At 40.3% G+C, this 15686-nt stretch overlaps 3 protein-coding genes across 6 annotated transcripts in view; 1 reads left to right on the top strand and 2 right to left on the bottom strand.

Annotated features, from left to right (window-relative positions):
• LOC126556339 (integumentary mucin C.1-like) overlaps positions 1 to 15686 on the top strand; it is a 521191-nt gene that overhangs the window by 428675 nt on the left and 76830 nt on the right. The gene's annotated exons all lie outside the window — the stretch shown is intronic.
• Positions 7661 to 13169, bottom strand: LOC126567459 (uncharacterized). Its single transcript, XM_050223680.1, has 4 exons — positions 12890 to 13169; positions 9266 to 12826; positions 8397 to 9130; positions 7661 to 7672 (listed from the first exon to the last, which is right to left on the bottom strand). Exons 1-4 carry the CDS (start codon positions 13167 to 13169, stop codon positions 7661 to 7663), a joined length of 4587 nt encoding a protein of 1528 aa, XP_050079637.1.
• The window catches only part of LOC126556512 (peroxidase-like), a 201458-nt gene continuing 200632 nt past the window's right edge, over positions 14861 to 15686 (bottom strand). The window contains exons 4-5 of the mRNA XM_050211775.1: positions 15306 to 15633; positions 14861 to 15233 (exon numbers count right to left, since the gene is read on the bottom strand). Of these exons, the coding sequence (XP_050067732.1) occupies positions 14874 to 15233; positions 15306 to 15633 (688 nt within the window). The 3' untranslated portion in view covers positions 14861 to 14873. The remainder of the gene's footprint in view (positions 15234 to 15305; positions 15634 to 15686) is intronic.

The following is a 15686-nucleotide window of genomic DNA, read 5'->3' on the forward strand; positions in this document are numbered from 1 at the left end:
CACGACAAGCAACATCACCTCCGAAATTCAACTGTCATCACTGGGAATATCCGAACTCCCCATGGGAGAGAATCCACATCGACTATGCCGGACCCGTATCAGGAGCGATGTTACTATTCGTCGTGGACGCTTACAGCAAGTGGTGGTGAGGTAAAAGTAATCCAATCAACAACAACCGCTGCAACCATCGATCTGTTGGACGGATTGTTTGCTGCATATGGAGCCCCAGTAAACGTTGTGTCAGATAACGGGACACAATTTACATCCACCGAGTTTAAGACGATCCTGCAACAAAATGATTTTGTTCCACAAAATTCCACAAGTTGTCCGCTCCATATCATCCAGCAACAAGTGGACAGGCCGAATGCTACGTTCAAACCGTCAAGCGAGCCCTGAAAGCGATGGGGACAACAAGCAGCACCCTACAGATGAACATCAATCGGTTTCTGCAGCAGTATCGCAAAAATATCGCAATTATTTGTCTGGCAGCTCAAGGATGGACAAGTGGATTCCTGCAACGGTCCACTCTCGCCTTGGTGATCTACACTATGACGTCCTCTTCGAAGGGAGACATCTGAAACGCCATATCGACCAGATGAGGTTGTTCCTGGGCAACAATCAACCAATAAGTGCAGCAAAAGACCCTGAGACAACCGGGTCAAGCGGAGAAAATGATCGTAGATACTACTACGACGATCACCTGCCACAACCACAACACAGCGAAGTATCTACAGATGTGACCGAGGCATCCGACTCCCCATACGCGACGCCTGTTAGTAGTCCAGAAAGAACTGCATCACTGCATCATATGCCGCCCGCCAAACTCTCCCCGTAGTGCCTCTCTAAAAAGGGAGAAGATGTCATGTATGTGACGCGAAAGGTCAAAAACGTTTTGACGTTTGGAAATGCGCCTTTTGGCAGCGCCCCCTTTTACTGTGTGTGTTGGAGAACGCTGGATCGGAGAGTAAAATAAAAAGGAATTTAAAGGAAAAAACACAACAATAACTTTACCAAATTTTGGTAGAACTAGTCAATTAGCCTTATAGCAGGGCTACGCAACATATTTCCGGTTATGCAGCAAAACTCCGAGGTATATTTTAATATCAGAGTTGACACTTTATCGGGATGCATAAAAAACATATTCAAATTTGAACGGCTAATAATTTAAAATTATTTACAAACAAAATGGTGGCAAAATAAAATGATAGAAATATAAATAATTTATAGATGAACACTGTTGATTCGTGATCCATGTAGGAAACCGATCTCCGACAGGTCTCCTTTCACCTAATCCAGCCAACGAACTCGTTGTGCTCCCCGACGCCTCGTGCCGAACTGGGGGTTGCTGACGAATAACTTCTTGGCGGGGCATGAGTCTGGTATCCTTATAACATGTTTCAGTCATCGTATCCTGTCGGTCTTTGCTACCGTCAGGATGTCCGGTTCTCCGTATAGCTCAGCAAGCTCGTGGTTCATCCTTTTCCTCCACATTTCAAAGATGGTCCGGAGGATGCGACGCTCAAACACGCCAAGAGCGTTTGCATCCTCCGCTCGGATGGTCCAAGACTCGTGGCCATATAGGACCATCGGGCGTATCAGTGTGCGATATATCTCTCATTTCGTGCGGTCTCGAAGACTTCTGGCACGATCCCCGGGCATGATTCAGTAGCCCGAGATTGCAGGTGGTCTTATATTATTGTTGGTCACTGTACATATGCACCAGGTTTTTAAAAAGCGATTTCAAAACGAGAAAATTTCAAATATAAGAAGATCCCGAATTTTGGTTTTGTTATCTCTCGTGGCCCACACGTTTTTGAAATTGAAGGATTGTAGCAGCTAGAATGGAGAAAGTTCCAACTTTACAAGTAATTTAAAAACTTCTTCTTGGCTTGATCACCTGCTAGGTAAAGGTGGCCATCTTGAATAATCAGTCCTCAAAAACTACGGGATTCCAGATGGGATTTAAACCAAGGTCCCTCCGTGTGACGACTGGCCCCGTTCTTACCTGTACCACCAGACCGTCCTTATGATGTATGACTTTTCATTGCAAAAACTATGATGTTCTGCAGTACCATAAATCTATTGAAGTGCAACAGATATAAATTTTATGGGACACGTATCTTATTGATCTTCAATATGTGACTTATTGGTTATTGTGTATTTAACACAAACGAATTGAATGTGTGTGGTGTCTGTCTTGGGCTGAAATAAACATATTAATCAAATATGGCGGTTATGAAGTATGCAGCGTAATACCTTGCAGCTATTTGAGGTGTGAATTTATTTATCATATAATCTTTTACTGTTTTCATTACATATGAATTTACATCGTAATTGCTCATAAATGGAAAAAAAAATATTTACACATCTTTGAACTACTGTAGCCTGCGAAAAATGACGCTGATATAACATTTCAAAATATCTTGTCAATACATCTACTCGGAATCAAAGTTTAAGTAGATACTAGAACAACCGTGCATGTAGAGCTTTTTGTAGCGTTTTCTATTTTAGATGAATATTATTTGGGTTTCCAAAACATTTTTGATTTGACAGATAGCTGGAACTTGTTCCTTTTCGAAAAATTAGCCTTTACTCTACTGAGACCTTGCTTGGTAAGACAAGATCCTTTGCTTAATATTTCGAGCCCCTGCAAAGGAACAATCCCGTTCAAGAACGGAAATTCGAGAACTCATAAGAAGCAGATCCGATTTTATCTGAAACTTGAAACTGAAAAACATGACCTCATTTCAGCCGTTCGTTAACTACTTCAGCATTAAAAGCGGGTGTTTAAAAACTCAATTTTGCTAGCTAGTTAGATCGCTCGTCGGGTAGTTCTCACCTGTGTGCTGGCCATACTAAAAAAAAAATCCATCATCATTCATTCAAAACCAAGTTTATCGCAGAACTTCTTTTAGGCACTATCGGCGATCCTTACTTTTTGGATGAACTTAGATTTAATACACCTAAACTATCCGCCAGACATCATCAAATGTTACTTAAAGAATAATAATAATTTATATACGCTAACTATGACGAGTCTCCTGTCTTAGTTTTCCGTATTCATTCGATAAGCTGTAGCTACAGATTCCTTGGAATGACTTGCGAATTCCAGCATATTAAGCTTGTAGGGCCGGAATTGAATGCCATCCTACTTATTCTACTAAGCTTAGATTTTCCAGTAGATTGTTCTTTACAATTTGAAGAAACTTTAGCAGAATACCCGCGCTGTATAATGTCTGCCATTATCTATTTATTATGACTATTGCAACGCCCCGTCAAAGCCAGTGGCGGATTAACCTATGGGCGGAGGTGACGGCCGACAGGGGCCTCTCCTGAGAGAGGAACCGCCACTGGTCAAAGCTAATTTGAGTAGCTCCATCGATATGTACGGAGAATGGCTACGTCTTGTGTCCTTGAGTTTAGAGGACCCTCCAATAGTTCGATACCGTCTGTCGATGAGAGACTGCGTACAAAAACAATTCTCCTTTTGTTTGAAGTATGCTTCAGCGGGATAACAGCCGATGTTACGTGACATCGATCTGGGCTGCTTCTTAATAAGCTCGGGCACGTTCGTGATCTGATCTGACATGTGACTTTAATAACTCGCAGCTAAACAGCCCGTACTGCATAGGGGAAGTGATACCTTGCTAAGTTCAAAGCCTAGTTCAGACATTTTAGTTTGTTAAATCGTTATTATCTGACTTACAGTACTTATTCAATGTTCGCTAAGTTAGGCAATATTTATTGTTGGCAATGACCTCCGAGAGATTATGCTGGCCATCTAATGGCTTACTAGACTCATTGATAAACACGTAATTGGATAATCAGTCCTCATTACTGAGGAACGGTGCCCCGGATGAGATTCGATAACCAATCTTGCCGAGCTATCATCTCGCCCACCGGACCGATCTACTCGAATACTCTAATTTCGTATATTATAGTTACAAGAAGAAAAAACACAAAACGAGATTCTATTGGGAAGTCCCACTTAATGAGCAACAAGTTAAGTGATCGCAAAGTGGCACATCATTAAAAAGCCAAGTTCAATATGCCCTTTCTTTGTCATCTGAAAAGCATTCCCCATATTAATTGGCTTTATGCACCGATTTATCCGATTGAGCATTGAGCTGAGCATAAATTACTTTACGATCGCCAATAAAACTCGCGCGGGCGACTGGAAAAGGCATAGCAACGATGCGGGGGATGTAGATGTTTAAGTTTATTTTTCCGTCTCAAAACCATTTGCAACACCCCTCCCGTGGCAAATCACTTTGTCTACGCTGTATGGCCTTGCTGGAGGGTCAAAAATGCATGTTTGCAAAGGTCATGAGTGCAACAAAGACAGGATGTGCCTAACATTCCAGGGACAGGTAAAGGAACCTACGCTACACTCGTAGGAATATTGCTAAAAATCGGTCCATCTCTTTGTGCGAAATTTTCTTCCGGACGGGGTCGAAAAAAAAAGCACACAGTAGTTGGAGATGGTACGCCAACAACACGGAGATCACACTTTTTGTTGTTGTTGCTACCTTTACTACGCCCGTTCATGGGCAACGGAACCATAAGTGGCAGTAGAGAGCATCTCCCACTGCTGCAAGTCAAGGTTAGGAAGTCGCACTGCATCACGGTTACACACGTAGCCATTAGAGCAAAAAAAAAAAAAAAAAAACAAGGAATCCGTAACTATGGCCAACCGCCATTCACGTGCATTCTTCGCGCACACATACCGCTGCAATCTGTTGCACCGTGTCCGCAAGGACTCGTACGAACGATGCTGCGTTTTGTTTACGTGCGCGAGACGCGCATCCTCGTTACCCATGTGTTGGTGAAGCAGCGTGTCCCGTTGTCATGGGCAACGCCTTCCGTCGTGCGGTGGTGTGCGTGTATGTTGTCTTTCTTCCCTTTTTTCTACGATTACAACATTATGCGCGGTGCGCACTGCCAGCATAGCGTACCCCTGTGCTTGGAAACTCCTTCAATAAAGCAAATGGAAACAAGTGGAAGCATATGAAGGTAGGAGCGAGAAGGCAAGCAGCAAAGCGTAGGGACATAAACTATCGCCTGCTTAGCTTATTCGTTCAAAAATCTCGTACGGTTGGTTGTGTGCTACTGTAACATGACATACGATCCGTTTCTTTGGCTTAACAGCATGATCATCATCTTTTCGATCTGCTCTTATGCGTCATGTGCACCCGCTTTAGCCTTCGTGTGTGCGTACACGCCATATGTCTGTACATACAGGCAGCTGCGGCAAAGCATCGTTCAAGCGTGTCAGTTCGCATTCGAAAAAAAACCTCAGCATAACTCGAATGGAGGGCGACGTTAGAGGAGCGAGAGAGGGAGAGAGAGGATGGCGGCAGTGGAAGCAAACAGTAGCACCAGCAAGGGCAATAAGGAAACCCGTCTTTGAAAACGGTTAGCGTTGCCTTGCAGCAATGTGTAAGCATGTGTTGCTTCGTTCTTTGTTTGCGATGCACATTACCAACACCATTACAATTTGGATACGTTTCATTCGTTTTCCCGAACACTTGCCTTCGAGCAGCAGCAACACCAGGACGGATGCACCCAGTTCAGGGACGGTAATAGGCGGTGCATTCGGTTGCGCTTAAAGGGTTCAGGGTTAGGGGATGCATTACACTTACCTTTACAACGTATGGGACACGTTTCCCCATCCAAATATGCAGCCTTCCTTCTTCCTTGATTGTTGTATTTCTTATCTAGCGATGCATGCCGTTCGGCGGTAGATGTATTTATTTTCTATTTCGATTGTAGATTATAATTATTCGCTAGCAAATTACATTTACACTGCACATCGAAACATCGAAACACGAACTCGCACACACACACACACATACAAACGCACTTATTAACATAAAGAAATTGCCTACACAATTGAGCTAGCCGCGATATCACATCTATCCGTGTTTTTGCTACAAATTTGCTAAATTGTACATTTGTTTTGCTTACGGGCAAGGACACCGAACGAAACGCAACGACGCCTCAGCACGGGAATAGGCCACATCTTAACTACAAAGAAGAGCTACAGGATTGCATGGCCGCTGGAATGATTGGCCCATCTATTACACGCGAATTAGCTTAGCGGGACACAAATGCAGCACGACGCCACACGACACGTTCTTCTCACATCACATCTCAAGCAGCAAGCACAATCTCATCACTTCTTCTTAGATGCGTGGTGCAGTACACCAGAGTCACTTTAATTTATACACACGGCTACCGGAATCCACTTGAGCGCATACACACTACGACCGCGTGAGGATCGAAAGCCACTGCTGCTACTGCTGCTGCTGCTGTCGTGAAGCGATGCTGCACATCTGCACCGCACGTAAACAAAAAGCTACGCTTGCATCGCCTTCGCGGCGCTAGAATGTTTTGAAATCTGAAGCGTTCATTGTTTATACCACGGCCTATCAGTCCCTCGGTGTGCGTTTGTGTGCGTGCGCAGTGGGTAGCTGTGTGGTGCGTTGCTGTAAGTGCCGTCCAAGCGACACCAAGGAAACGGGAGGGTTTGCTTGTGTTGGTGAGCTTGAGCGTTACACCGATGGGCAGGGTTTTCCACAACGTTTGTAACGGTGGTGCATAATAGCATTTTTATTTCGTTTGTAATTTAATTTGAATGTTTTTTGTTTAAAGTTAAATGGTTTTTAATGCTTTGCATAAATCAAAAACTTCTATTTAAAGAGTTTTGTGATTTTTTAAATAATAAACATTTTATTCATTCTGTTTCATATTCAAATATTTTATTTATCTACAAAATACACATAATTTTGAGCATAAATTATTTTTCTTCGTCTTCTTTTTCTTGTTCTTTCTTTTTCTGGTTGGATCTGTTAGCTTCAAGCCATTTTCTTATTTACTGTAGCTGATAAAATTTAAAACAAGTATTCCTTTTTGATAAAAGCTGAAATCGATGCTTTTTTTTTATTTCGCTTAAATTCCCTGGCCTTAATCAATCTTACAAGATTTTGATCCATATAATGGGATGGTAGAATCTCTTAGGGGAATGTTTTAAAAAGATAACGGATTATTGCAAGCCCATACGGCAATACGGCATTGGACCGTCATAATCGATTGTAAATATTGCAAGCCCATTGTGGAGCTTTTCAATCGCGCGAGGGAATTCTACATAAAAATAGGAGTAATTTGCATCGAAGCTGTTGAATTTGGCAATAAGCACTGGTTTACAGAGAGGCAGTAAACAATTTCGACAGCTATTTGCTACATATAACCCGTTCAAATGTGAATGATACGGCATGCTGAATTAAAAAAAACGATTAAATTTTTTTTTCACTTCACCATTTAAACGTTCGGAGGAAATTCCACAGCAGTTTGGCACAATTCCATAATCGAGCTGCAAATCTCTGTTAACTGAATGTAAGATTCCCCTATATGATAGCAAATTTCCACAAAAACCTTGCAATGCTCCTCCTTCCACTATCAAAACCCTGTATGATAATGGATAAATAGGAGAAATGGCAATTGAAACTCAGTTAACATGATCAACAATTTGATAAAAACCTGAAGAAGAAAAAGGTAATTGAAATAACAATTTGGTACTTACGAGATAATTTAAATCGCAAAAAGGAAAAATAATAATAAACCATGAATGAGTGATCTGCAAAGATGGCTTAACGTTGGTCTACATAGCTACCTAAAAATAAAATTTTAGTAACGGTGAACGTAAATCATGTAAGTTCCTCGATGGCTAAAGTTTCAGTTTTCTTTACATATCAAAGGACGGCCTCGTATAGGTCGTATAGCTGGCCATTGTTGCATTTATTTTTTGCATTTGTTTTTGCCAAATTTAAGACGATGAAAGAGTTTTTGAAATATTATTTTCAGGGCATGAATTTTATTTTGTAATCCTTTTTCACATTGTAAAGCAACAAATTATTTTTATATTACTACATTTCCCTATCACTTAAGTCACTAACACGATATATCGCCTGACATTTTTATACATTTATAGTTATAAAAACAATTTCAGAATATTTTACAGTTCTTAAATTTAGATAAATCCTTCAACAGTCATTAATATCACTTGGAAAATAGCATAGAAACGCAAACTATTTCTGTCAACATTTCTTAGTTTCTAATTTTTGTCCATATTGTAACAAAACTATGGATATTTTTACAGCATAAAAAAGCGTCCTAACTTAAAAGGTAATGACTCAAACAATTGGTATCTTTTTACGGAGAGAGCAATATATTAGATGCCACTCCTTATCTTCCATTACACACCGAGAGGCACTATATTGGTGAAAGTCATTCAACAGCTCCATTACATGTTCTATTTCGTATTTTACTAACAATGATTGAAGTAAATCCATCATAACATTTTCTTTTTCAGAATTTGAAAGACAACAGTGCTTTACATGAATTAACGCTTGTGATATTAAAAAATGTCGTTTAAAAATTATTATATCGAAAATACTATTTTGTGTTGTTTCTAAAGTTTCAAAAAAATTAACATACGATTTTTGTTGAAGGTACACAAACAGATTGATTGCATAATATTGTCCGAAATCGGTTAAAAGCCCTATAAAATGCTTCACATTGATCTGCTTTGGGTTAAATCCTTTGTCGATCAAGCAGGGTATCATGTACAAGCATCCATCTTGTATGATTGTGTCCAACAATGTTTGTCCATCTTGATCGACGTGATGCAGATCGAGCATATTGTTGAGAAGACATTTGAATGCTGGTATTGAATTGTTATGATTTGAACGTTGGAAGAATGGTATTAATTTCATAAGCTTCCTTACTAAAGCTTTAGTGACGTTCATTTTCGTCTTTTGCAGTATGTAACTAGTCAGACAAGCGCTTCCAACGTGTATCACATTTGCCAAGAAGCATTCTAGGTCAAATTCATCGAATTTCTGAAATAAATTGAATTGCTCCTGGTATTCAAACCCTTTTGAACAGCAGCAATATTCAATTAAAATCTGAAATTCTACTGTTTCTCCCTCCCATTGAACATCACATTCATCAGTAATATCTTCTTCTTTAACACACAAAATTTTGAGTCTGATACACAACTCGTGGAAGATTTTTCTAAACAATTTAACTTGATTTTTTTCAACCGCACACTTAGCACAACCAACTAATGCTGAATTGAGTTTAATCTGGCATAGAAGAGAGATGTCCTGTTCTAACAAATAATTTGTAATACTGTAAGCTTCATGCTGTAAGGATAATTTGAGCAAATGATTGCCACATCTTTCCAAAACCTGCGCTAGCTCACCTGTTTGTCTGATTATGTGATTTAACATTAAAACATTATTTTCTTGCACACAATATTCCAGCATCGATAAAGAATTCAGTTTTATCCGCGAATAATAAATATTTTCCATTCTTTCATTGATTATACAACGTGCCACACGTTCGCTGAGCTCATTCGCCGAATCTGTTTGATTTCCATATTTTTCCAGGTACGAAACATAACTGATTCCTTGCTTTAATAATTCATCAGAATCATTGGCACATAGCTGAAGAAACACAGCTGTGTCTGCATTAAGTTTAACACCCTTCTTCAAGAGGCAACGTATTGCACTTCTCTCATTTAGAACAAATGCATAATCTAAAGCATTCCATCCAAACAGCTCGTCGGTTTCGTTTACCAACTCAACGGGCATCTTTTCTAGTATTTTGATTGTTTGAAAATATTCCACCAAATGCAACGGTAAGCGACCAACTTTATCTTTCACTGCGACAAGAAACGCTTTTTCGCGCATCATTTCTCCAACCTGTGCAAGGGAATCATTCACCAGCGCCCAGTGAAAATCGCATCCTTCGCTTTCCTTGCTTATAATACAGTCGAAAAATTTGCGAGTTTGTCTTAAGGATCGTGACCAGAACGATTGGGATTGAAATATGTTCTCCCTCCGGAAGCGTGCCCTGTTGCTGGCCAACCAACAAGCTGTGAAAAATTCGGCAAATATTCGATGCAGAAATTGAGGCCGCTCGTTCTGTACCCCAAGAACAAATCCAGTTTTTTCATCGCCTTTGAGCACTTCCTCCATTGCCTCCCGGACACGCTCGTGCTCCACACTGGACAGCAGTTTTTCTCGATCTTTTCGGTCGAATATAACGCATACGGCCAGTAGCATATGCTGCTCCCTTATGAACTTGTTCAAACGCTCTTGGTTTTTCTTGGCTGCAGCCGTCTTCACAGCGGAATCGGTTGTACCCGTTTTATCTGTGATTAAAATTTCTATCTTCCTGGTAATGAAAAGTTGAACAAGCTGAAAAGTGCCCAATTTTAAGTTCTTAAACATATTCGGTGATAGCGTATGTGTGTATTTGGACACACGCTTCTTGATCTCCGGTAGAAGAATCACTTGAACCATGTGCAGAAGCAGTGGAACATTTAGTGCGTTGGTCATATCCTCAATAATACTATAAAAAAGTGCACGTAATATATCAATGCGGTGTGCCCTCTCCCAGGATTTGTAATCGTCTAAATCGTTGACAAGAAATTTGTACAAAAAAAGTATAATATTTTGCCTCGAAAATGGTTCCAGCTGATACATCAGACATTTAGTGAAGGTTGCTCTTAAATCTTCTTCAAAACCATACGGTCGGCTAGGCAGGTATAGGGATCGTACTCCACCGAGACGGACAAACCGTGCAAAACAGTCCATAACTACATCCTTGTAATACGGCGCAATCTCATCGAATCCGTCTAGAATTAAGACGAGCCTCTGTTCATTAAACTTTTCTCGAAACAACCGCAACTCGAACAGTTCTATCGTTGACAGCTGCTTTTCGAGGGCCTTATCCAACACTATCTGACCGTTTGAAACTGTCAGCAGCTTAGCGCAACGATCAGCTTCCTCTCGATTAATATCGGTTTCTTTGATTGTACGCTTGTTTACATTCGGTACAAACAATGCTAAGTGAGTGTAGCGATACAGTAGCCGCACGATTGCTGTATCGTCAAAGTTTTGTATGTCGCTTCCTTCCAAACGTTCGAAATCGGTCGAATATTCGTTTGCGACAAACTTGATAACATACAAAGATCGATCATAACCGGACAAACGCCAAGCTAACCAGGTGAAGTAGGACGTTTTACCATGCCCAGCATCGTTCAGGAAGATATGCACCTTTTCATTGGTGCCTACATCGATACCAGGTGGATTGGGCTCTTCATTATGCGAGACTAGAGCACACTCTACCTCCTTTTTGCTTGGATAAAATCTATGAAAGGAATTTTCTTCTTCCATTCTGTCCGATTTGTATGCTACAATATGGCGATGAATATACCAGTGTTTGATCTTTCCGTAATTGTACACGTTTAAATTGTGATCTTTTACTTCACTTGTGTGATCGCTAAGCTTCAACACTTCCAATAGAAAACTCAAATCATCAGTTTCGTCTACGATTCCGCTCAACGAGCAAACAGTTCCAAACATCGTCCGATGCGTTTCTTTGTACAGTTGTTTGGAAGCTTCATGTGAGAGATCCTTCACAGCAAACACCTCTAAAGTCTCATCAGAAAATGAAGTTCTAGATACCTTCTTCATTACAATGATCTTCTGGCCAAATTTCTCTGACAGATTTTTCGTCTCATTGACCGGCACGCGTTCGCTTTTACCTAGAATTGTTATCACTTTAATAGTAGGATGATTTACATCCTTGAGATATGACAACAAATCTCGCAGTGTCTCCATCATATCTTGCTCTACTTCATACTTTGCACTATCAACAAATAAGGTTTCAAAGTTGAATAATGACAGCGCTTGCTGCAAAATAAAGGAAGTGACTGTAGAGTCAAGCGTACTGTTAAATTCATAAACTAGACAACCAGATTTGTCCTCGAGAAACGCATACAAGGAAGATCTTTTTAAACGCTCGGGATCTACGTCTACTAGAATATATTTGAGATGTAATGACTTGAGATATTCGCCTGAGAAACTCCTCAAACTAGTGATGCTTTGCTTGAGCTCTATATTCAGGAAACATTTTTGTATAAATTCAAGATCCAATGGTACAGGATAAAGACTCTTCAAAGCATCTAGCAACACTCCTTGCAGCTTATCAAACACGGTTCCACGTTCAGTATCACACCACCGTGGCAACAAACTCATCGCTTGTGTGCGTAAATCTTCTTCGTTCGAAGAGTTACATACAAGCAGAAACTTATCATAGAACTCGAGCACTTTCTGATCAAACTTTCCAAATATCTCATTATGCTGTGTGTTTTTAGCTAATAATAACAAATCCCTGTCGAACTTGATTTCCAACTCCTGGAAAGTCTTGCCATTTGGTTTCAATTTACCTTTCATGAAAAGCAATGCATATTCTTTTTGAAACGCAGCTCGAAACTTCCCTATTGGTGTGATTTCATCTGCATTGACAAAGTTTTCACTAAATCTAAAAGTGATAACTGATTTATCGCCTGGTACTTCGTTCAATGGTTCTAAACATTGGCTAATCAAACTGTCAAATGTGTTGACGAGTGTGTCGTTAAATGTTACTTCCTTCCCAGCAAAGATGGTCCCTGCGAATACCTTTCCAAGTTTAGCGAGACACGAATCTCTCAATGTATCGATCAGCAGTGGGAAAGGTTTGTCTCTAGAGAACTGATAACAGGTTGCTCCAATATCTTCGCAGAACAGTAATGAATTATCCTTCCGTGGGTTAATGATCGTAAAATAACTTTCAATGTACTTATCGAGTCCAGCGTTAGTGCACAAGATGTACCGCGCATCGTTTGGTAGTTGCTGACCGATATCAAGAAATGACAGAAAGTACATCGGGATCGAGAAGCTTGCGTTCGAATCCCAAGCAGTGCATAGTGCACCTTGCCTTAATACCCCGTTTTCTTTGGACCTACCGCTAGAATGATCGTGTTGCGTCACCCTACCGACACGGCCAATCAACTGTTTATGTTTTGCCTGTATGAATATCGTACCAGTTCCGAGATTTGGCGATGAGAAGTGGTACAGTATGTCGTCGAATTTGCCAGCTGCCGCCACCTCCACCGCGACCGTAAAGCAGAATTCACTATCCTGTTGGTACATTCTGTATGCCCGAAGTATAATCACCATTGCAACACGAAGGTGATAAGAATCGCCATGGATAGTAGATCGTCCTTTATCCGATTTGAGCAAGATGGCTAGAGTCGTTAGTTGTGATGAGGCCATGATGGTTGTATTCGGTATTGGTTCGATGGTTGTAGACGTATTTGTACAAGGCTATCGCTGGCGTTTGCGGCTTTAATGTTGATTCTGTAAAGAGTGCAAATAGTAGTAAAAAAAAAATACAGGTCAATATAAATATAATATTTTTTTTACAAACTTTCTAAGCTCAAAGATATCTAAGGACTAGATTTACATTTTAAAAAACCCTAAAATTTCAAGTTAGTTTTTAGAAGGGTTATCGTAGACGTATTACTGAAATTTTATATTCTACAGATGATGGAAAAGCTACAGTATATCATAAAAAAGGCATAAACTTAATCAATTTTGCGTAGATTATCGTAAATAATCCATTACCTTCAAAATATGACTCCTCTGGAAGATTGTATCGTTTCTCTATTACAAAAACGCCAAAAAGTATGCAACGCGCAATACATCGTTCAGAGAATGCACAACAGTACGTAAGCGTGCACGCTTATGGACAAATATTTTATAAACGAATGGTTGAAAAATTGAGGGTTTATTCAGGAATCAAAATTGCCGTCGAAAATCATCTATAAAAATTCAGCTGAAGTGGCGCTAAAGAAAACGCCATATCATAAACACGATGTATGAGTAATAAGATAACTCTTTTTATTGTTAACGACCACTTAAAGTTTGACAAAACTGAGTCAGTTTTAACCGTGATTTTATGTAGCCAGATCGATAACGTAATCTGTTGCTTTGGTCTTTTTGTTATCTTTTTTAATACTCTAGCTTAATGTTGGTTTTTATATAGATTAGCCAAAAGAATCATTGTAGAAATTATAACAGCTGGACTGTGTAACTTACCGAATAGCTTACGAATGTAGCAGTACAACTTCATGTCATGTAACGATCGCTCCCAACTACGTCACTTCCTTCATGCGCTTCTACTACATGCATTATCAATATTTTCATTATCAGATCAGATTATAACACACCAGAGTTGCTGAAACCCACACATCGTTCCGTAGCGCACAAAACACACTATTGCACATTCCTGTCATAGCTTAGTGACATCAGTTAATCAACTAGTGACAGATGATAACTACTAATAAACTACTAATAAAAGAAATCGCCTACTATAACACTTCACTTTTGACAAAATGCAACACACTTTACAATTAGAACTTCTGATAATTATTTTTCAAAGCACTTCATTGTTCCATTGCTTCACAAAACCCGACTGCAACACAAAACTCAACAAGTTTCGTAACTGTCACTCGCGAAGCCTCACATGAACTGCTTCACATATTACAAAGCTGCTCGTGCCATAATCATCACTCGCTTGCGATAAGGTACACCGATCAGACGGTTATTTGTTGATAAACAAAACTGAACAAAAGATTGAGAAGGGAAGGTGTGTGGAACTGTAAGAGAATGAAATGTATTGAATTGTGACGCGATAGCGTCTTATCTTTCAGACGCTTCAGAAAACTGACAGGTAGACATGCAACTTCACAATAGAAAATTTTCTTTCCTTTAAATGATTCTTTGGATCCTATAAAATCATGAGAAGTAACATGGTTTGGACTTGTGCTTACTTTAAAACTATTCTCTAAAAAAAAAACACGATAATTTTATTTAAACATCCGAGAACGGTAAGAAATTTTTTTTGTTTTATTTTGAATAACAAATCGAGAAAGCCTCCACATTAGCAATACAATGTGTCCCCAGTATTTAGCCATCTTAAAACAAACGTGCATCAAGCGCGGGTAGTGTCGAGCACTGTACCAAAGGATTTACATCCGATATCTGCTGGAAGGCACGACGCTGCATTTGTGTAACGCCTGGAGAATTTTCGCACAGTATCCGTGCTATGCTAGCCTTCTTAACTTCGTTCAACTGCGGTGCTGTGAATGCTCCTGGCCCGTTTCCATTCTCAAAGAAGAACCGATCGCCTTTTCTTGTGCGAAGGAACTGCTCCATTAGAATGCAGTGATACGTAGGGCCAGCCTGCGTACCGGGAAGATGTCGCTCAAAGAACTCAGCGACGGTAAGGTCCACATCATCCACGGTGCGATAGAGAGTGTTAAGGAGCTGTATATCCTGTGCGAAGGAAGTGATTTGGAGAGCGAGAGAGTTAAAAGCATGTACTATAACACAGTTCAAAGACATTACTCTTGGTCCACGCAGCTCGACGAAATCCTCCCAACGTGTGGCCCGTCCTAAGCCACAGTACTGCCGGAAGATATTGTAGCCCGGTATTCCATGATCACGGCTTCGTTGAATATCTAACGCTTTGATGTCAGTTCCAAACCGTGCGCTCATACGGAACATATAGTGTCTAACCTCCGGATCAAAGCTCGGATCATTGCGTCCCATCGGTTGTGTGGTCAAGCCACGCGTCAGCATCCGATAACCATCGTTTCGCTCCAGAATCGTAGGGTTAAATATGTGATCGTTAAAGTTGATCGAACCGGCAATGGTTCGCGATTCCTGGTAAAGGCTGTCCCAAGCAAAGAATCAAACTAACTGTTATCAAAACCCTTCTTATTCTTA

This window comes from Anopheles maculipalpis, chromosome 2RL (assembly GCF_943734695.1).
Source record: "Anopheles maculipalpis chromosome 2RL, idAnoMacuDA_375_x, whole genome shotgun sequence".
Classification (NCBI taxonomy): domain Eukaryota; kingdom Metazoa; phylum Arthropoda; class Insecta; order Diptera; family Culicidae; genus Anopheles; species Anopheles maculipalpis.